The 22,946-nt window shown below is 40.9% G+C and overlaps 1 protein-coding gene and 1 long non-coding RNA gene across 2 annotated transcripts in view; both read left to right on the forward strand.

The window, feature by feature from the left end:
* LOC127222208 (uncharacterized) overlaps positions 1-6,299 on the forward strand; it is a 73,365-nt gene extending 67,066 nt beyond the window's left edge. The window contains exon 3 of the long non-coding RNA XR_007834531.1: positions 6,115-6,299. This is a non-coding gene — a long non-coding RNA (uncharacterized LOC127222208). The remainder of the gene's footprint in view (positions 1-6,114) is intronic.
* A 3,863-nt stretch (positions 6,300-10,162) lies between these two features.
* Positions 10,163-22,946, forward strand: part of Hsd17b12 (hydroxysteroid 17-beta dehydrogenase 12) — a 131,270-nt gene continuing 118,486 nt past the window's right edge. The window contains exon 1 of the mRNA XM_051184120.1: positions 10,163-10,361. Within this exon, the coding sequence (XP_051040077.1) occupies positions 10,202-10,361 (160 nt within the window). The 5' untranslated portion in view covers positions 10,163-10,201. The remainder of the gene's footprint in view (positions 10,362-22,946) is intronic.

Consider the following 22,946-nt stretch of genomic DNA (forward strand, 5'->3'; position numbering starts at 1 on the left):
CTACCTATTAATTAACCCATTTCTAATATTCTATTTTTGCCATCAGGCTTGTGGCTTGTTACCTCACATCTTCTTTTCCTGGCAGCTACATGGTATCTCCCTGACTCCTCCCTCCTTCTCTCTATATCTTTTGGATTTCCTGCCTAGCTATATTTTTCCTGGCCAATGGCAGAAACAGCTTTATTTATTAAAAAGAAATGCATATTCACAGCATACAAAGAACATCCCACATCAACCTTGCCTCAACATATAGGGTAGAGAGCAGTCAAGGAAGACACCTGATGTAGACCCCTGGCCTCCACACATGCACACACATGTGCATATGCAATGCACACATAAATATGAGGAAAAAGAAGTTTCTTCCTGACTGAACCTGTGGTTATTAAATTTTATTTCCAAGTGTTTAACAGATGTTCTACATGTGCTCTTGTTTTTTCTTTCCTTCTGAATTTGTGTAACATGGGTGTGCAAAGCCCTGAGCAGGTGTCCAGCTGGGATCAACTCTAAGTCAAGATTTGGTACCCATATTCTGCTCACAGCTATCTATAACTTTACTGCCAGAGGATCCAATATTCTCTTCTGGCCTCCTACGGCACCACTCACAGACATAACACACATTCACATGTGCAAACAAGACACTCATACACAGAAAATGAATTTGAAATAACTGTGTTTTTTAAACAAAAAGAAACCTTGTCATAGAATGGAATTAGGGCACCTCACAGAAAGGGCCCTATGCTTTGAGTACACACAAACACACATTACATTCAACAGTATTGTTGTTACAGATGATCACAGTTGCATCACTTAAACCTACCCCACACACGTTTATTACAGGTCTAGAGACTAGAAACCCAGTATGGGTGTTATTAGACTTAATGAAGGTGTCTGGGCTTCATTTCTTCCTGCAGATTCTAGGAAAATTCATTTATTTGTCTCTTAAAGCTGGAAGATTCCCATATTTGTTGGCTTATGGATGCCTTCTACATCCTCAAAACCAGCAACATTGCACCTCTCTGGACATTCTGCTGTCACATCTTCTTTTCTGTCTCAAACTAGAAAAGGTTATCTAGGTACCTGTAGTACTAGATTAGGTTTATTTGGATTACCCAATAGAACTGAATAACCACCAAAAGGAGATCATTCTAAGGTCTTAAGTCTTAAATACAGGGGTTAGAGATGAGGACATGAATACTTAAGGGGTGATTATTCTGTCTGACATGGAAAGCAACTAATATATAATAAACTTTTAAATTTATATAAAAAAATCTTCAAATGTTAAAAATAAAGGAATCTAAGCAACATATCAGCACATCACTAAGCAGATACAGTCATTTTAGAGTGCAGTAAGGTTTTAAAAATATACACATTGATATTTCTGGAGAGATAGTTCCTCAGAAAATGAGAAAATTAGAAACCCAAAACTGTCTTAGTCAACTTTGTCACTAAGTGACTGAGGATGGTTGCTTCATAGATAAAAGAGGTTTATTTTGGCCTACAGTTCTGAATGATAGGTGTATGAGAGGGAGCTCAAGCCATCATTGCCATATGCTAGGGGCACAAGTGGAAGAGATCATATAGCGAGAGATGAAGGGAATATACGGCTGGACCAAGCAAGCAAAGAGTTCTTAAACTTTATAAGTCATTGTCATGGTAACACCCTTGGCCCCATGTCTGTCTGTCTGTCTGTCTGTCTGTCTGTCTGTCTGTCTGTCTGTCTGTCTGTCTGTCTTTCTATCTGTCTGTCTTTCTGTCTGTCTGTCTCTGGTTGCTTTGTTTTGTTTGAGATAAGGTTTCTCTGCGTAACAGCCCTGGTTGTCCAGAAGCTCACTCTTAGACAAGCCTGGCCTGGAATTCAGACATCTGCTTACCTCTGCCTCTCAAGAGCTGTGACTGAAAGTGTGCACCAACATATCCAGTCAAACCCAGTCTCTTGAGATTTAATCTACTCCCTAGACACAGGTATTGATTCATTCTAGGGGGAGTAACCTCAAATTGGTTTTGCTAGCTCTCAGAACCTTTACATTGAGATAAAGTCTGCATAGAACATTTTGGGGGAAAACTGTATGTAAACAATGGTGGTAGCTGTAGCTAAAGCATAATTCTCAGAAGCATCATGTTAAGGGAAAATGCAAGGGTTTGGGGCTGGGTGGATGGCTCACTGGTAAAGTGGTAAAGTGTTTGCCTAGCATGCTTGAAGCCTTAGGTTTGTTGATCTCCAGCACTGCTTTGCCTACAAAGATCCAGAGGACTGCTCACATTTGTGTCTGAAGTCCATGTATGGGTTCCTGAGGGCTGCTCTAATAACTTGCTACAAACTGCTTGGATTTTGTTGTGTGGCTTTCCTGAGGAGCTGTGTAAAAACAACTTCTATATACCCCAGATCTGAACTGCAAAGGTAGACCCTAGAAAGACTCTAACAAGTCCAGGTTGGCAGAATACATGAATTTATTAGGATTACTTTCAGAAGTGTGAGTGGTTGATAGGCAGCTATCCCATTGAAAGGTTTGCTACTCACTCATCAAGCTACTATTTAATATGGCTCTAGGTCTATAGAGAATTAATGCAAACTTGGTTTCAGAATTCTATCTACTGTTAAAGCAATAGAGGTAACTACAGGCTCAGGTACTGTAAAGCAGACACTATCTGACTCTGTGTGTTTCATGTTATCTGCATCCTCCTTGTCCCTATCAGAGATTCTGTTGATCTCTGCAGTGACTTCTCCAGTTGCGGGAAGAGTTATTGTTGTGTGCTACAGTTGAGTACATGGAACAGCTACAAATGATGGCTTGCTACAAGATGGAACTACTCTGGTTAGACTTTGAAGAATTAGTCCCACTATGTTACCAGAGTGTTCCGATCAGAGCACCTGAATCCTGGCACCCACAACAAAGTAAGGCTCAGCAACTTATGGCCAATACTCCAATTAAAAAGTCCAAGTCAAGACAAGTCAAGTCAAGTCAAGGCGTGGTCCTACACATTGTTGACCCATCATTGTCTCTGCTCCAGTCTCTTCAGCAAGATTGTCTGACAAATTGTCCTAGAAGACAAATTCCCTTCTTATTGGTTTCACACTTTAGCCAGTTATTTCTGGCTGATATTCTAGGGACAACTTGATTTCTTGGTGACCATTTTTTCAATAGTCAATAGTTCCAATAGACAACTTTTCAATACTCTGTTAGGTAAGAGAAAATCACAGATGTCTCTAAAGTACCTTTTTCCTGTCAAGATAGATACAACTTTAAGGAGCAGATGTTTCTTGGGCTAGGGAGATCAGTCAGGAGGTAAAGTTCTTGCTGTACAAGCATGAGAACTTAGTCAGATTTCTAGTACCCATGTGAAACCTGGGTGCTGTGGCACATGCCTGTAACTCCTGCACTGGGGAGTACAGTTAGGTAGATCTCTGGAGCTCATTAGCCACCCATATATCCAAATTTGTGACCCCTGGGTTCTGTTTCAAAAACTAAGCTGAAGAACAATAGAGGAAGCCACTTAATAATGACCTTTGGCTTACACACACACACAAACACACACAAACAGGGGAGGGTAAAAATATATTTTTATTGTTTGGAATTCAACTGTCCAAAATCCAGGTGTTAGCCACGCTGTACTGTATCTGAAGGGTCTAGCAAAGGTTTCTTGCTTCTTTCTAGATTTTGTAGTTGTCAGCATTCTTTAGCCTTCTTTGGCTTGAGTCTGCCTCACTGTACTCAGCCTTTATCATCACTTGGCTTTTTCCTCTCTACCTCACTGTATTGCTCCATCTCTGATTTTCTCTACAAGGGTTGATTGGATTTAAAGCCATCCTCACCTAGTAAAATCTCATTATTATTTCTTTATATTTACAAAGACCCTATTGCCCAATAGGAATGTCTTTTATGTTGGAGGGTGGCTAGGTCTTCTGAAGAGACACACTGAAACCTATGACAAGCTTTTGGGGGAACAGATGCTGAGGTTGAGATGTGCTTACTGGGGATCTATTATGGAGTACTCTAAGGACAATATCTGTCAGAGACTGATGGAAGAAGGGTTAACCTAAATAAGTTGAGCTGAGACCATCTACAATATAGGCCTCAGGCAAGGTCATATGAGTGCTGAAGCTGGGAAGGCTTTTCAGAGATGTCCATTTGTAAGTCTGTACTTACTTGTCATTGTAGGTGGAGATTTCTGTCCTGCCAGCAGCTTCCAAATACATGAGGCTTATATTAATAATAAATGCTCAGTAGCTTAGGCTTATTACTGACTACCTTTTAAAACTTAAATTAACCCATTTCTATTAATCTATGTACAGCCATGTGGCTTGTGGCTTTACCTGTCCTCCAGCATGCCTTGCTCCCTCTGTGACTTTTGGTGACTCATCCAACTCCACCCTTCTTCCCATCATTCTCAGTTTGGTTCTCTGGCCTAACTTTATCCTGTTCAGCTATTGGCCAGCAAGCTTCTTTATTAAACCAATCACAGTGACAGATCTTCACAGTGTACAAAAGGATTGTTCTACAGCAAGTCACAGAATGCAAGTTCCCATTGCAGAGGAGATGAAGTAGATCCCCTGGCTAGTCAATGCTCACTGAGGGATACAGCTGGGAGCCTTCAGCAACCAGCACTCTGGCTAATGGGAGATTAAATGTCATAGTTCTGTAAGGAAGATCTGAACTGATGTCCCAGCATGCATTAATAATGTTTATAAAACAGAGCTTAAAAATAAGACAAATTAAACAGTATTATATATATATGTATGTATATATATATAATTATATATATATATATCTGTATGTCTATATGTAATTGTGTTAAAAAGTGTGTTTAGGACAGTTCTTAGGTGTTTACTTTGCTGTTTTCTATTACATTTGGCTTTATAACCAACTTGTTTTTTATCTGTTTGAGACAGAGTTCCACTGTCTAGCTCAAGCTGTCCTCAAACTCTGGATCCTCTTGTTTCAACCTCCTAAGTGTGGTGCAAACACTACCTTACCCATTTATAACTAATTTGTATTTTATATAGTATTTTTATATGCAACAAATAGATTTACCAAGAAAATAAAAAGGAAAGAAATAAATAGGAAACAGCAATAGGAATCAAGTTAACAAGGTTCTTTAGGAGGGGAAAAGGTCCATGAGCAAACGTAGCAAATTCTAGCAGGGTGGTGGTGCACCTGTCTTTAATCCTAGCACAGGGAGGTAGAGGCAGGCAGATCATTGTGAGTTTAAGGCCAGCCTGGACTACAAAGCAAGTTCCAGGACAGCCTGGGCTATGCAGAGAACCCCTTGTCTTAAAAAACATAACAAATAGCAAATGCTAAATTGATTGCAAGCACAAGTGTTCAGGTGAAGAAAAACACATGAAATCATTCCTCTGTATCCTCTGTGTTTGCTTGTGCAACTGTCCTAATATTTGCATGTTTTGTCTGGCAGCAAGACATTGATAACATATCTAGTTCGCTTCCCCTTTACCTAGTTGGAGCTAGCTTAACTATGGCCCTGATTTTTTTTTTTAAAGGGTGAAAGTACCTTGGGTAAGATAACTGGAGTGATTACTAGATCTGGTGATACAATGTTGTAAAGCAGTTACTGGGGCAAGACTGATGTGTGAAGACATGTCAGCTACCAATCAGAAAGGGTGATAAATAGCTTGGCATACTTTTCTGTTTTTTATAAGTCCGTGTATGCCTGTGAATTAAAAAACTAAGGGAGTTATTAAAGCTGTATTTTTATTTATTGATTTCACTCACTTATTTGCCTTGGGTGTGCATGTGTGCCCTGTGGCATGTTTGTGGAGGTCAGAGGACAGCCTGAGGGAGTCAATTCTTTCTACCGTGTGGGTTCCAGGGATCTGGCTCAGGTCATCAGGCTTGGTGCCAAGCACCTTTCCCCTCTAGGCCATCTCACTATCCTTAAAGCTGTGTATTTCAATGCCTTGTTTCAAATTGGCTGATCTCAGTTTTAATTGAAAACTATGTTTATAGATGTGACCGTGAATGTGAGCTCAAGTTCTGTTTGAGCAGTATGTCTTGTTGGAAGGGTTATCTGGCTGTGATATCTGTCACCCACTGAGCGCCAGGGTGGATTCAGTTGATCTAGCTGGCCAGGATAATGTCCTCTTTTCTTTCCCTCCAGAAGCTGTGGGCTTGGCGGAAGAAGATGAGTTTCTATCTTTAGTTAAAAGTGTGTGAACAGCTACCCATCTCTGCTGGACCTTCAATGGAGCTCTCAAGATGTTGTGTTTTTAGAGCTAGACCATGGATGGCACCTAGGGGTCCTTGTAGAAGAAGCTCTACTAAAGAGCTGGTTTCTTTGTGTGACAAGTGTTTAGATGTAGTGAAGCACTGGAAAATGCTTGGGAATACTGATTAAGGAAATAAAATAGTAACTTCTAATTAATTCCTAATGCTAAAGGTTCTATTTAATTTAAATTAGTTTGCTCTTCATAGAACCTTTTATTTTTCCAACCCAGGACTTGACAACTGGATGTAAAATGTAATCAAAGCTCAATGTGTCTGGCCCCAGGGATATAGCTCAGTTGGCAGAGCACTTGCCCTAGTAGATGCAAAATTTGCTTCCCAGCACATAGGAAATGGCTCTGATGGTACCCACCTAGGATTCAAGTGCTCTGGAGCTGGAGGCAGGAGGTAACCAGAAGCTCAAGTGTAGAAAGTTTGGAGCCAACCTGAGCTACATGAAACCCTGCCAAAAACAAAAAAGCAAGCCCAGTGTTTTGAATTATGATCAAATGAAGATCAGATTGTACAGTGGAAGACAGGACTGTTAAGAAGAGGTAATGAAGGAGCTGGCTCTTGTTTCAAAGGTTTAGCTATGATGTTATTCTTAACTCCTGACCTCTGTGGCATTTTTCCTAATTATGAAGTTTTCTTTTGTACAATGAACTACTCTGATTTCTCTGTAAAAATTGGATATGAATTTGTAGATATTTGTATCAAGATGTAGAAAAACTGTCAATGAATTTCAATGGAAATCTGAGATCTGTATTACTACAATACTGTGCTGTTAACTCACATTTTTTTTTTTTTTTACCTTAAAGACTATTCTCAACTTTAATTTTTTAAATAAATGATTATGAAGTTCGGTGTGGTGTGTCTGATTCTCTAGAAGTTTTCTTCTCTGTTTTTGTCTCTGTCTCTTTCTCTCTCTTTCCTGAAAACTTTTTACTATGTAGTCTTGGCTGGCCTGGAATTCATTTAACAACATAGACAAGGCTGGCCTTGAACTCACCTATCTCTGCCTCTGGAATGATGAGATTAAAGTCATGTGCCACTATTCCCAGCTTCACACACACACACACACACACACACACACACACACGTTCATATATATATTAACAGAAATTCTACAGCAACAGTATCTGTTTGCCAAGACAGCTTCAGAAAGAAGCATTTGCCCTGTAGGATGAAAACACTTGAGGTTTGCATTAGTTGGCAGTAGCAAAGCTACAAAAATCTCTCAAGGCATATTTTGGTCATAGAGTGGACAAGACTTGTTGAAGAACTGGATATGAGGATTTAATGGAAAGGAAGTTGGCACCTAGGTTTTGCATCCCAGAAAAATAATGAGTAGTAGTCCAGTTAAGGAGATGGAAAAGAAAAAGTGAAGATGTGTCTTAGTTATTGTTCTATTGCAGTGAAGAGACACCATGACCAAGGCAACTTATAAAAGAAAACATTTAGTTGGTGTTTGTTTCTAGTTTCAGAAAGCAAGTCCAGGAACGACACAGCAGGAAGCCTGGCAGCAGGCAGGCAGGCAGGCAGGCAGGCAGGCAGGCAGGGCTCTAGATAAGCAGCTGAGAGCTGACACCTGATTCACAAGCAAGAGGCAGAGAAAGCTAAGTTGGATTTGCATGGAATTTTGAAACCTCAAATTCCCCCCTCAGTGACCCACCTCCTCCAAAAACGCCACACCTCCTGATCCTTCCCAAACTGTCCTCTTCTGGAGATAGGGAACATTCACAAGAGGTATGTATATGAGGGAGGGCAGGTGTGAAGTTCTATCTTTAAATATATTAAGTTTGAATTGGGCATGCAGCTCTGTTGATATAGTGCTTCACTGGTATGTATAAAGCCCTGGATGCAATCCCTAATACTGAATTAAAAAAAAAAAAAGACATGGTGACACACACTTGTCTACATAGCCTGCTCCAGATTGAATATTTGACATTCTGTCTCAAAACAAAAACAAACAATAGATGTATTAAGCTTGAGTGGAGATATTGAGTGTGCACCTGGACCTATAAGCAGAAGGCAGAAGATGTACCAGAACAGAAATTTAATTTGTGTGTGTGTCTCCCCTGCCCCCCAACTTTGCTGAAATGCTTCTATGCTCTACTAGACATCATGCTTTTATGTCCCTTTAAAACTTCCTTTCAGGGACAGGGGAGATCGCTCAGTAGGTAAAATGCTTGCTGCTCAAGTATAAGGACCTGGGTTTAGATCCCTAGCAGCATGTGGCATCCAGGTGTAGTGGCTTGCATCTGTAATCCAGTACTGGGGAGGCAGTGACAGCACTGCTTATTTAAATAGGTGAGTACTAGGTCCTCTGAGGAGAAGGCACCCTATGTCGGGCAGGTATTGTGACATACACCTTAAATTCTAGCACTCAGGAGGCATGCATGGACAGTTAGATAGACATCTGAGCTGGAGATCAGTTTGGTTTACTTAGTTATTGCTAGGATAACCATGGCTAGGTAGAGAGACTGTCTCCAGCCCCAACCAAAATAAGAATTAAAATGATCCCCCATGTCAACCTCTGACCTCCATGTGTGGATGTACACTCTTATATACAAAGGCATATATATATATCATCTGTTACCAGACGTAGGGCCACAGCTTGTGCATCAACAAGTGAGGTTCAGCCGTCTATCCTTGATAAGTCAATAAAGTAGCCAAATTAATAGTGAAGAATGGCGGAGGGAGGGAGAGAGAGATGAAGAAGAAGGAGAAGGAGGAGGAGGAGGAGAGAGATTTATTCAATGGCCATATTTCAGATTGGGAACAGGTACAAAGAGAACTGGCAGCCCCCACCAAGGCCGTGTTTCAGGTTCTGAAGTGCGGTTATGGTTTAAGCAGGGGGTCAGAGTTACACACATCTAAGCAGTCCCAGTGAAAGTGTGGTCCAGCCCACCATTGACCCCCTCATTGGCTCTTCTGTAAGGTGTTCTAGGAAATTTGCCCAGGTTTTCTTTTACCCCAGCATGAGACTCCTGGGAGGAGTGGACAAATTCCTGTTTTGAGTCCATTGTTTTAATAGTCTTCATAGTCAAAGGCACTCAAATGTCTCTTAAGAATATCTTTAGTTCTGCCAAACCGAACAAACACATGCATACTCTCTTCACTCCATCATTCTCCCACAAAACTAGAAATAACGTGATTCTGGTTCTTTAAGGTTCACTTAAAGACTAATCATTTCCCAGGAGAATTGCTCCACAAGCTGCGTTCTTGTAGCATATTTTTCATTCATATTACAACTGTTAATGCTACTATGTAGTTGAGTCGTCTCGAATTCGGTACTGGGAACCGTGAGTCTAAAGCTCAATATGGGAACTAAGGCAGGCATTTAGAAACTGGAGCGAAAGAGTGAGGCGCAGACAGGAAGAACCGCAATCCCTCATCCAAGAAGCTCATGGAATACACAAGGGTCTGAAAGCGTTTAACACAAAGGCGTAAAAATAAACTTCGCTTCTACTACAACTTCCTTTTCCGGTTCCATTCCTTCCTGAAATGCGAGCTAAACCAGGTTAGGTCTCACTGGCCAATCAACGCGCGGTCTTTCATAGGCGTGAGGACCGTCTCTGCCAATAAGAGAGCCCTGCGCTTCGGTGGCGCGATGTGAAGCTTGTGGGCGGGGCCAAATATTGAGTGGCGTGTGAGCGATCCACTGTCTTAATAAGAAAATGCAGCGCGTATCACGCAGGAGGGGCATGTGGGCGGGGCTATGAAACGGAGTTCAACCAATGGGAGTCTCAGTACGCTCATAGGCAGGCGAAGTCACCAATGGCAACATGGATATGCTGCTGTGTGCGGGTCTTGGGGGGCCAAAGCTCTCAAAAAAAAAAAAAAAAAACAAAAAAACAAAAAAAAAACGGCGTCTGTCAGCGGCGTTCTCGCCGTCACTGATAGCACCGCCCCCTCTCTCCATTCATTCGTTTTTTTTTTTCTTCACCATTCACGGTGGTAGTGAGGCCTAGGCCGGAGCCATGGAGCACGCTTTCCCAGCGGCCAGCTTCCTGTACTGGGTGGGCGCGAGCACCGTGGCCTACCTGACCCTGCGCGCCTCGTACTCGCTCTTCAGGGCCTTCCAGGTGTGGTGCTTGGGCAACGAGGCCTGGGTCGGCCCGCTGCTCGGAGAATGGGCAGGTGAGTGGACAGCCGCGGCCCCGGCGTGGCCCTCTTTACCCGGGGGACCGCTCCGCGAGCCAGCTCCAGAGCGCGGAAACTTTTGCAGATTCTGAGAGCATTGGCGGGACCTGGGGGATCTGACCTGCAGTCAGGTGGGCACGGAGAAAACCTTAACTCCCCGGTGTTTGTCCCGTTGAAACCATTCTGAGTTGGCGGCCGGAGTCAGGTGTCTTCTTCGCTCTACCCCTTGGAGTGTGTATGTGTGGTTTTTTTTTTTTTTTTTTTTTTTTTTTAAATAAAGTTTTTTAACTTGGCTTGAAAACTGGCCCTGTGCTATGGATGAGAAGCATCGGTGAGGAGGATAAGAGGAAGGGGTGCGGGGACAACGGATTTCAGAAGTCCTGATCTTGGGAAACTTGCCTCTCCAGTTACTTGGATTGGGTTCATTTCATGTAGTTTACAGAGTCCTTTGGGGGTTGGGGCCCGTGTCAGAGGAATCCTTGCGAAATGATTCTGGAGTTCCAATGTAAAAAGCGTTCTGCTGGGAAAACGGCGTCTTCGTATTGTAATCGACAGTACTTTTTTTTGCAAAAGAGAAACTTGAGAAAAAGTGACTTTACAAAAAGTGAGCAAAACACGAAACCTTGTTCCTTTCAGTTGGTAGATTTTAAAAACGAGAACAAAGGTTTTATCAGAAAAGTTGAGAAAGTCGTGGTTCGGTCCCTCCCTTTTTGTTTCTTTAATTCTTTTTGACTCTGTTAAAAACAGGTAATTTTGCATATGTTTTGTAACTCATTGTTCCCTTTTGGGGTGTGGTTGTCTATGGACTATGCATAGGACACAAATCATGTTACTTTTCAGGTTTTTTTGTTTTGTTCATTAAAGAACATTTCAACAACTTAGCAGTAAAGACATGACAGTTAATCTTTTGGGACAACGATCTAATATTACTAGAATATATTTCAAGTTGAAACGAATTTGTGATGTGGGGCAAACAGTGATTTTTATTCAACTTTTCAAAATCACTTGTTAACTTTTCATAGTCCCTGGGGAAAAGTCTTCAATATGATTAAGATCTAGGTTATAATTTCACAATTGACTTGCTCAGTGTTGTCAGTTTGGAAAAACTTGTTTCTGTTTTTTTTTTTTTTTTTTTTAATTAATATGACAGTAATGCTATAGGGAATCAGCTATCCAATAAGCTGTAATTTGCAAAGAAAGCCTAGTGTTATTTTAGCTTTGGTATTTTAAACTGTTTATAGAGGCTAAAATGAAAATGGTATATGCATGCATACGCACACATATCCATAGTGAACATGGAATGAGATGATATGATATTGCCATTTCAAAAGTAACACTTGCACTTAGGCTTGGCTCTAGTTGAAGGGATATTAGTAAATTAGGGAAAAGTTTATCCAAGATTTAGAAATGAAATTTTAACTAGAACTTTGGGATAGGAGAGAACCTTGGTGTCATAACAGAGTGAAATGTTACTCTAAAGTTTGGAAAATTCTATCTATCTACCTATCTATTTTTACCATATTTTAAATGCTGAAGCAAAAGAAGAGATAGGGGGTCATCAAGGTGGCTCAGCAGGTAAAGTTATTTAGTCTTAAACTTGACAACCTGATTTCCATGCCAGGACTACCTACAGAGAGGAAGAAGAGACTGACAGACAAGCTGTCCTTTGACCTCTCCACATCAGTACTTTGGCACAGATGCCAAATAAAACTTCTCCCAAATAAAACTGGACCCCCCCCCAAAAAAAAACAACTTTAAATCTGAGTGGTCAATTGTTATTTGTAAACATATTCATGTAGCTTAGATCTTTAAACACTTTACAAAGTCAGGGATTTTTTTAAAAAATGGAATTCAATTGAGTTCTTCAAAGCAGTTGGATGGGTGAAGTATAATATTTAGAAAACAGATTGGCAGAGGCAACACTTAGACTCTATGGGTAATTGTGATTAGACATTGATTTGGGGAGAGCTGTGATATTAGGATTAATTTTAATATGTAAATTGTATTAGGTTTTCTCCCTAGTAGACTTTCTGTCCTAATCCTGAGTGTCTTTAAACACTAGTGGGAGGTATTCTTAGGGGGCTTTGCCTAGTTTCTGCTAGAGATGTTAATTTATTATCTTCCTGTCTACAGACAATTAAATGTTTTATTATGTCGTAATTAGTGCTGGTTAGATCTTTGTTTTGACATAAGCTTGGGTTGCCTGGGAAGAGCGAACCTAAGTTGAGAAAATTCCTGAATCAGATTGGCCTGTAGGCAAGTCTGTGTTGCATTCTGCCCACTAATGATTGATATAGGAGGTGGTACCACCCTGGGCAAGCTAAGTGAGTCATGAGGAGTAATCCAGTAAGTAGTACTCCATGGCCTCTGCTTCAGTTTCTGGCTCCAGATTCCTGTCTTGAGTTCTGTCCTGACTTTCTTCCATGATGGAAGCTGAAAGTGAAATAAACCCTTTCCTCCCTGAGTTGATTTTGATCATGGTCTTTATATCATAGTAGTAGGAAGCAAATTAGGACATAATTGTTGTTGAATTAATAACATAATAAAATTAGTAAGCTTAAACAGTGTAAATATAAGTAAATGGATTTGTATAGTTCAGTTCCAATGCTACTAAATGCTATTTATAAATAAGAATACATTTGCAAAGTTAGTGTTTTATTTTACTTCTCTTCCTGTTTTTAGTATAGCATAATGCTATTGGGTGGGGCCATGGATCTTATACTAGTAATCTAACATGAATTTTCAGGATAAAAATCCCTGTGTTCTAGTATCCTTAGCAGGTTATGCTCAGCTGTTTGTCTCCAAGTAATGGTGAAAAGCAGAGGAAAGTACTTCAATTGGCCACATTGGGAAAGGAACAGATGAGAGGTCCAGTGATCCCGTGTGTCTTCACCCAAAAACTTTAGATTATATAGAGGACGAACTGGGCAAAGGACATGTGCTGTGCATAATTAAGCAGCTCTGGTCAAGGTGGGATCTTGACCACCATTGACCCTTCCTTATGTCAGTTCTGGTCCCATTAGCTGGTCTGATCTGAGAAGTGTGTCTATTTATTTCTCTCATCTCTACTAGTTGTTACTCTGTGAAGGGACCATCTGGTTCCTACTGGGTGATCACTTTTGTTCCAGGGTATAGCTCTGCGCTCATGGATAGTAGCCAACCCCTGGGGTGGAGGGTTTGTTCCACCACTCTTCCTGGAATTGCAGTCTGCACATTTTCATGACTTCAGCAGCCAAAGAATGAGAGACGGAGACAAAATGAAGACAGAGATGCCAGGGTTTCCTCCTGCATTCTGTACCTTATGGGCCCAAGCGGGGAGCCAGTGCTGTTCAGTAAACGCAATTTCTAAGTCTGTTTCAGTGAGAACTGGTGACATGTACAGCACATGGGAACCCAGTGGGTGGATTATGTTGGGAAAGCAGTGTACTGAATCCAGTGGGAGCTTGTGAGGGAAATCAGAGCTGTCCCTGGAAGTGATTCCCAAGCTGAGTTCTGAAGAACCCTTGTGAGTTAGCCTGGTGAAGAGTGGCAGAACACGGAGGGAAGAACACCTTGCAGACATTGTTTTTCTCTGGGGGAAGGAAAAGTTCTATGACAATTCTCTTAGGGTCTGAGTGATAAGGTTGTTGAATATCCCAGCACTGGGTTATTATTCTCTCAAGGAAGTCATAGTATGAATTGAAAAGCCTGTCAGAAGGACAGCTTTGTTTTATTTTCTATTTTTTTTCCCTTAGCAAAACAAGGCAAATTTGTCTTCTCTCCAACTGGGAATTCCAGCAAGACTCTACTTTCTAAAAAGTTACCTGTACTGCAGTTAAGTACAACAGCTTAGTCATAGGGTTGGAGGAAAGAACTGTAACATTGAGGGCCTCTCAAGGGCATTACATTGTAGTATGTAGCTAAAAGATTGGCTTTGGATTTATCTGGGCAAGGGCAAGCTTTTTTGCTCACAAAGCTGACCTTGAACAAAGATAGCTAACTTCTAAGTATAACTTCATCTTTTAAACGAAGTAAATGAATTTCTAGTTTAGGCTTGTGCATTTTCATGGGTAATAAGTAACATTTAACTTATTTTGTTCATACAAAGCACACACATTTGACTAGTAGGGATTATTGGACTGAAGAAACAATTGTAGTTCACATAGTTAACTTCATACCGACAATCTGAAGCTACAAAAAGATCATTAGAAAGTAATGAGCCTAGTCACAGGAGAATTCTGTACTCAGTAAAAATTTACTAGGCAGTTCTTTGTGTCTGGCTCCCTTTAGTAAGTTGATGCTAGTATAACATAGAAAAATTCAGTTATGTGCAGTTTTTTAAAGTACATTTGAAAAACCTTGAAGTTCTCTTTGATCTTTCTCCAAATTTAATCCCTTGGGAAATTCCCTTGATTCTAATTTCACAATACTCAGATACTATCATTTTAAAGCATTAATAATCAGTATGCTTTCCCAATGGTTCCCCTACAAATGACCTGTGGAAAACTTGTATCATTTTGTCATGCCAGTCCACTGCTGGCTCTTTTGTTCTATTAGGTGGAAAGCAAAAGTAGGCAAAGTACAGCTTCTTAGTGTCCTCGCTCAGGAGTCTAGGGTGCTGGGACCATAAAGCTCCTGTGCCTTCAGTGTTGCTGACTCAGTACCCAGCAGCTAGTGGAACTCTGAGGTTAGGGTGCCAGGACACCCTAACTGTAGCTCTTCCTGCTACAGTCCTGGGCTTTAGGGTGTTGGTACTGTCAGTGCCTTCACATCAGAGCATTGGAACTAGAGATTCTCAGTGGTGTATGGACCTTATAGCAACTGCAGTGTTGGCTTTTCCCAGCTCTTGCTTCCCCACAGGCTCAGCTCCCTGCAGTCTATGCTCCTGGGATTCTTCAACTGCCTTTTAACTGCTTCTGTTGCTGGGTGTGCCTCGAGCTGTGAGTCCCAGTAAGTGACTGCTTTTGTATTATTTGCTCAGACCCTTCTACCCATGACAGAAATCTGGAGTGCTCTCAGAATGCTGTTCATCCATATCTCACCAATCCCAGGAGTGTACTAGCTGTTATGTCTTGGGGAGGAGTACCAGATTAAAGACAGGAAGGAGATTAGGTTGGCTGTGGGTATGCCTAGTCATCTAGGGTCATCTGAAGCTTTCATAACTCCTGGAGCAATAGCTATGGCAATCAGGGCAACTGCGTAGACGGCTCTCAGGGGGTTCAGTGGCTTGAGTCTTCTCTGGTTGTTAAAGACTAGATTAGATTCCCCCTAGGCTGGTGGAAGATTTAACACAGCTAGAGCTGTCATTATGACATTTTGAAGATCCCAGAGGGAGTGACTACTTGACTGACAGCTCTTGGGTGGGGTGGGGGTCCTGAAGTAGCTGAAGCTGCAGATGTTATTGATTCCATGGACTTTAAACATATTAACATGTCCTGTAAACCAGATGTGGCTTGCTGGGTTTGCCTATCACTTAGCAACACCCCTCAGCAATGGTCTTCACAGGAGGCTAATTCTGAATTTCAATGTGGAAAGTTTAATTTTGAAGTTTCTTGAAAATTTCTCAGATTTTTCTGTGGACCAGTAGACAAAATTCAACAATTGGCCAATTTGTTTTCCTATTTTTAATTGCTAGAAGCACACTCTCCTTGCAGCATCTGGTCTGGAGATTGCCAACTCTTACTGAACTTACTATTGCAGTCCCCCTTAATTTGGGTTGCCAAATGGTGTCTTCCTTACAGAACACTTCATACAGTCTATTGTTGCATAAAACCCCACAGCCAAATTGTTCCTTACACTTGCACAAAGCTTAACTTCATGATAACATCAAGTTCTTGGCATATTTTGAATTTTCCTCATGTATATCATCTCATTTTGCATCTTTAAAAAATGATTGAGGGTTGGAAAGATGGCTCAGCAATTAAGAGCATTGGCTGCTCTTCTAGAGGACCTAGGTTTAGTTCCTGGCACCAATGTGGTGTCTCACAATCATCAGTAACTCCAGTCCTAGGACAGCTGATGCCTTCTCTGGCTTCCTTGAATGCCTGACACACACATGGTAATATATAAACACATATATGTGGGTGTTGAAAACCTAACATGTGGCCTCAGGAGGAGCAGCCAATGCTCCTAACCATTGAGCCACCTTTCCATTCTCTGTGCAACCTTTCTTGACTGTATCTCTGCATGGGTTACTATGTCCCAGACTTACTTATGCATTGTTCTTTGGTGATTTTGTTTGTACAGAGACACTAGTTTCATCAGGTATTGAATATTGATTTTGTTGTCTGAGATAGTCTTTCTCCTGTTCCACATTCATCTTCACACTTTCTGCTGGTAAATTCTGTCTACTTTACTAGAGCATACATTATGGTATTTCCCTCTCCAGGGCTGTACATACAGAAGGAACTGAACATTTTGGAGTGGTTAACAATGCTCTGAGTGTGTATCATGTATATGTGACATGTGCACACCTCAGTAAATGAGTTACCTCATTTGTGCTAAACTGTAAGCCTTCAAGAGTTTATTGTAATTTTATTTAGTGAATAGTGTGTTTTGTTTAGAAGTGAGGTGTTTAACTTTATTTTTGCATTGTGTAAAATAATTTGTATACCCTCCCTCGTTATTTTAGAACCCCAAGTATCAAATGCCTCTGGAAAGCTAGATTAAAATTAACCAAGGCTGTTCCAACAAAGGCTGGTTACATAGTTATGACAGCAGGAAATCTATGGGGCATTTTCTTAATTTGTTATTGATACTAGAGAGCTTAGCTTATCATGAGTGGTGTGACCCCTGGGCAGGTGTTTCTGGGTTGTTTAAGGAAGAAGGCTGAGTACAAGCCATTGAGGAGCAAGCCAGTAAAATAACATTTCTCCTTGGCCTCTGCCTTAGTGCCTGCCTCCAGGTTCCTGCCCAGGTTTCCTTTAGTAATGGACTGTGACCTAAAAGCCAAATAAACCCTCTCCTCTTCCAGGTGCTTTTGGTCATGGCATTTATCACAGCATTAGAAAGTAAACTATGACTTGATCATTCACTGGAGCATGGACAGCCCATCAAAGGCTGCATCCCTGAAGAAAACTGACTCTTTTTTTCCAGTAACTATCAGTTCCCAGTAGCTTCTAAGCTAGTGGCGGGAGTCCATGAGCTGGAATTTCTGCTGGTTTGATTTTGTGCAGGTCTTGTGCATGCAGTTTCTCAGTGGCCCTATTGTGCACCAGCCCTCTGCTACCTCTGGCTCTGTTTTGAAACTGAAATGCAGTCAATCCTTTAGTGGCATGATGACAAGCTAACCTTTCTTCATCTGTGGTTTAGGATATATGTACACTATTACATTTAGTAACTATTTAAATATTAGTAGAATCTTGGTAATACATTTATTTATGTTCCTATCTTCCTTATAAAATTGTTCTGAATAGGTTTTCTCCTGGTAAGGTTTTTTTTGTTTTTGTTTTTTTTTTTCCTCCCCAATTAAAGTGAATAAACTCCTAACTGGGAGAGCTAAGATAAATTTGTAGAACTTGAAATTCTAGCATATTTGGCCCAAATAGTTTCCTAAAAATTTTGGATTTCTGGTGAAATAAATCCATGCCTTCTAGAACTTTCAACCTTCTCTTTTTAACTTTTCTTTCTGTTTGAGTCTCATGTAACCAGGCTGACTTTGAACTAGCTAAGGATGTCCTTGCACCTTGGATCTTCATGCCTCCTACTCCCTAGTGTTAGGATTTCAAGCTTGTGCCATCATGCCTGGCTCAACTCTTAGACATTTATTTATTTATTTATTTATTTATTTATTTATTTATTTATTTGTTATGTGGTGTTCTGCTTGTATGTATGTCTGCATGCCAGAAGAGGGCACCAGATCTCATTTTAGATGGTTGTGAGCCACTATGTGGTTGCTGGGAATTGAACTCAGGAACTTTGGAAGAGCAGGCAGTGCTCTTACTGCCTACTGCCGAGCCATCTCTCCAGCCCTAGACTTTTATTTTAAATACTGGAGAAAGCTCCAGATTTCTTAGAAAACTTCTTTAGTAGTAAAGACAGACTATGTATACAGAAACAGTAACTGCAAGAAAGTTAAACACAGCCCTGAGTATCAGTTCACAGGCTTAAGTTGGTTCTTGTCAGGTCACGGCAGGGAAAACAGTTACACTCAAGATTAGGGCTATGTTTAGAGAAGGGCCAGGTAAGATGGATAGTCGCTATTTAAAGGCAGACAATTGGCTACATCTGTGGTAGAGTGATAAAAAGCAGTAATGGGAGTGCTGATAGCAGGGTCTGATGGCAGAGTAGTGAAAAGAGTTCTTAGGGTGAATTAGAGAAAAAAAAAAAAAACCAGAGATGACTTATTTGTTGTAAGTGGACTTTTCTTTCCCTCTTGCTGGTTCCCAAATAACTGACAGGGAGGCTTAATATTAATTATAAATTGTCGACTGGTAGCTGAGGCTTATTACTAACTAGCTCTTACAACTTAAATTAGTTCATTTCCATTAATCTACATTCTGCCATGTGGCATTGTCTCTCTTTCATCTTGCACCTCCTCTTCCTCCTGTGTCTGCCTGGTGACTCCTGACCCTGCTCTTCTTCACAGTGTCCTTAGTCTGGTTCTCCCACCCAACCTTATCCTGTCCAGCTATTGGCCACTCAGCTTCTTTATTAAACCAATCATAGTGACATATATTCACACACTGTACAGAAGGATTATTCCACAGTAATTTGTAGTACATGGCAAGCATCCAGTCTGAAATATCCCCCAAATTTAGTGCCCCTGAGCATGTGCCCTCCTCAGAGTTTTGGATTTGGGAGTTTAGGATTTTAGATTTGTGGTTTAGTGTCTATTCTAATGTTCCAAAATTTAAAACACTCCAACAAACCCTGAAACCCTCTGGTCCTGTACATTTTGGATCCTATCTGTAAGAATGAGAATGCTGGAGAGGAAACATTTTATCATACATTCCTGTAAGTTGTGTGAGGAAAAAGATGGCCCTCTTTTGTAGGGAGTAAGGTTTTTCCTCCTGCCGCCAGTCTTGTTCTGCCGCCGCGCCAGCCCCATATAACACACTGAGACTCTGTATTTGATATTATGCTGTTGGCCAGTTACTTGTTTCTTATAGGCTAGCTCTGTCTTAAGTATTAACCCATTTCTATGTATTTCCACATGGTCTTACCAGCGAGAGGCAGCTGGCAGTTCTATTCTCTCCAGACTCTCCATCTTCACTCCTCTTTACTACTTCCTATTTTCTCCTTGTCTCCTAGTCCCTCCTATCTTCCTTTCCTATTGGCCAACAGTGCTTTATTCATTAACCAGTATGAGAAACATATACAGAATGACATCTCCTATCACTCTTTTCTTCGAAAGAGCCTGAAGTTGTAAAGAATGCATAAGAACCTCTAGCCCTGGAGATCACCATTGTACCACACTCACTTGGTAGATCCTCCCTGTACATTAAAAATAGGGGGAGGGATTTGTTCATTTTGTGTAGTGTTGCAAGCTAAGTCGGTAAATCCAACATCTCTAGAGTCGAAACTGTGCTCATAACCCAGTCTACTGATTCTGTTGATGACAATCAATTGCCAAAGAAATATTGCATAGTTTTAGTGTGTGCTCCTGAAGGCAGCAAGAAAGGGGACAGTTTCTTTTAGAAATTTAAATAATCAGTTTTAAAGTTCCCTTAGCATTTATACTATATAGAAAACTCATTCTTTCGATTGGTTTTTCTGTAATGACTGGCATTAACTGTTCACAGCTAAGCTTGATTACAGCAGAAATTCTGCCAGACATGCTCTAATGACAGCTGAGACTCCAGTCCTGTCACATAAACAGTGCTATTGCAGTAAACAAGCTCTCTAACTCTGCACATTCAATCCTAGAATTTTGGTGTGGAACAGGAGCTACTGCTTATTTTTGTCCCAATACCTATTGTTGCTTGTCATGTGAAAGGAGGCAGTGATGCCTGTAGATAATGTGGGGAGACAGAAAGAAAAACAACAGTTCACATCAGGCTGGACAGCAACATTCTTGAATTCTGAATTAAAGGATGTTGACTTCATGAGATGTTACTGTAATGGTGACATCTTTATTTGCAAGGTCCTTTTTGAGTATTCTCAAATGATTCCACGGTAACCCTGTGAGGCAGGTTAGTGCAGGTTTGTTATTTCCACATAATATGCCAGGACCTGGGTGTAAGGGTTATGCAGCTTGCAAATGCCATAAAAAATTGAATCTTGGTGGGTTTTGTTTTGTTTTGCTTTTACTTCAAATTCCATGTTCTTCCCAATTTGCTCTCCAAGTTTCTGAGTAAGGATGATTTTAAGGCAATCTGGAATACATGTTCAAGAGCTCACAAGTTGAAGTATCCCTCAAACGTTGCTTAAATGTGAAAGGTGTGTTTATGTCATGGCTATATCTAAACTTGTAGGACTTATGAGAATCAAGTGTGCTTGTTCAAAATAGATTCTAGGGCTTCTACAGACCTACTGAGTCCAGAGCTTTAAGGAAAGAATGTGGAGGGAGAGGGAGACGGAGACGGGGAGAGAGAGAGAGAGAGAGAGAGAGAGAGAGAGAGAGAGAGAGAGAGAGAGAGAGAGAGGTTTTTTTCCCTTCTCAACATTTTCCCTGGGTAGCCCAGGCTGACTTGGAACTCAGTAGGTGACTGGAGCTGATCTCGAACTCATGTCTCAGCCTCCTGTTGTAACTCTGGGTTTACAAATGTGTCACACCTGTCCTGAAAAATTACTTTTAGTCAAAGTTTCTTCTTAAAAATTATTACATTTATTTATTTGGGGCTTGGGTACATACATAACACAATGTTCCTTTGGAAATCAGGGGGCTTGAGTTCTTGTCTTCCACTATGGGTTGTCAGGCTTGGCAGCAGATACATTTACCTGCTTAGCCATCTTGTCCACAGATATTCTTCAGGGACTATAGAGGTGGGTTAGCAGCTAAGAGCACCCACTCTGTAATCATGAGGACCAGAGTTCAGATCCCAGCACCCATGTAACAAGCTGGATGCCCCCACAAATACCTGCAACCCCAACTCTCAGGGGGCTGGGTCATTGGAGACAGGATTTTCACTGGGATTATGAGGCTTGAGCCTAGCTGAGAAAACAGGTGAGAGTTTGCCTCAGAAGTTATAGAAAGTGAGTGATAAAAGATTCCCAGGGCCCTCTTCTGGCCTCTGCACATGCATAGGAGTAAGCATCCATATACATTCATACATAGTTACATCCATACACTCAACACCAGAGATATAGGCATATATAGCCTATAGGATATATAGCTGGGGAATGGTGATGCATGCTCTTAACCCCAGCACTCAGGAGGCAGGCAAAAGACCTCTTAGTTCAAGGCTAGCCTTGTCTACAGAGTGAGTTCCAGGATAGCCAGGGCTGTTACACAGAGAGACCCTGTTTCAAAAAACAAACTAAAACAAAGAATGTGTGTGTGTATTAATTTAAAAAAGAATTCTTAATAGCACTATTTTAGGAAACACTATTGTGGTTAGCTTCCTCAATCCATGCAGGCTATGTTTGTTTGTTTGTTTTTTGTTTTTGAGACAAGCTTTCTCTGTAGTTTTTGAGTCTTTCCTGGAGCTAGCTCTTGTGACCAGGCTGGTCTTGAATTCACAGAGATCCATCTACCTCCACCCCCACCCAGGATTAAAGGCGTGGGCCACCACTGTCCTGCTTCCATGTAGAATTTTAAGGCAAGTGTCCATTCTGGAGACCAGGGCTTGATTTATAATGGTGTTAAAACTTTCTGTATGCCCATAACTTTAACAGTTAACTAGACATTTGTTTATTGGCTAATTCTGTGTTTGCATGTTTGAAATAGATTAAAAACAAAGGAAAACATTTGCTATTTGATTCTTTTTTTTTTTTTTTTTTTTTTTGTAGTTTTTCGAGACAGTGGTTCTCTGTATTGCTTTGGAGCCTGTCCTGGAACTCGCTCTGTAGACTAGGCTGGCTTTGAACTCACAGAGATCCTCCTGCCTCTGCCTCCCGAGGGCTGGGATTAAAGGTGTGCGCTGGCAATGTCTCAGTATGTTGCTATGTGCTCAGAGCACCTTAGGGTGTCCCATTTGTCCCTAGTTGGAAGCCGGGAATAAGGAGAGAGGGTGTCAGTAAGACCTATTTTGGGCAGATAAAATAGAAGTTTTTAATTTTGCTGGTTTAGATAGGTCTATAGAAATATAGCTGAAGGCTTTGAATATTTAACTGTAAGGAGCTAAAACAACTGCTTGTTTTTTTTTCTGTTTGTGATTGTTTTTAGTGACTTAGTCTTAGCTTAGTTTTATTATATTTAGAGAAAAGAAAGTTTTAAGTATGTTTTCTTATAGTAGGTGGGGACTGGAGAGATAGCTCCGTGATTCAGAGTGCTTTCTGCTCTTCCAGAGGACTTGAAGTTGGTTACCAGCACTCACATGGAGTAGATCGTAATTGCAGCTCCACGGGATCCAACTTTTCTAGACTCTTGGGCATATCACTTACTTGAATATCCCTCTCTCAAACATATAATTTAAAAAAACCTATTAAAAGATTATTATTATTGTATTGTGAAGTTAAGTTAATATGAGTTACTTCTTGGTGAATATTCTTTTTATTTTT

This window comes from Phodopus roborovskii, unplaced genomic scaffold, assembly GCF_943737965.1.
Source record: "Phodopus roborovskii unplaced genomic scaffold, PHOROB, whole genome shotgun sequence".
Taxonomy (NCBI): Eukaryota; Metazoa; Chordata; class Mammalia; order Rodentia; family Cricetidae; genus Phodopus; species Phodopus roborovskii.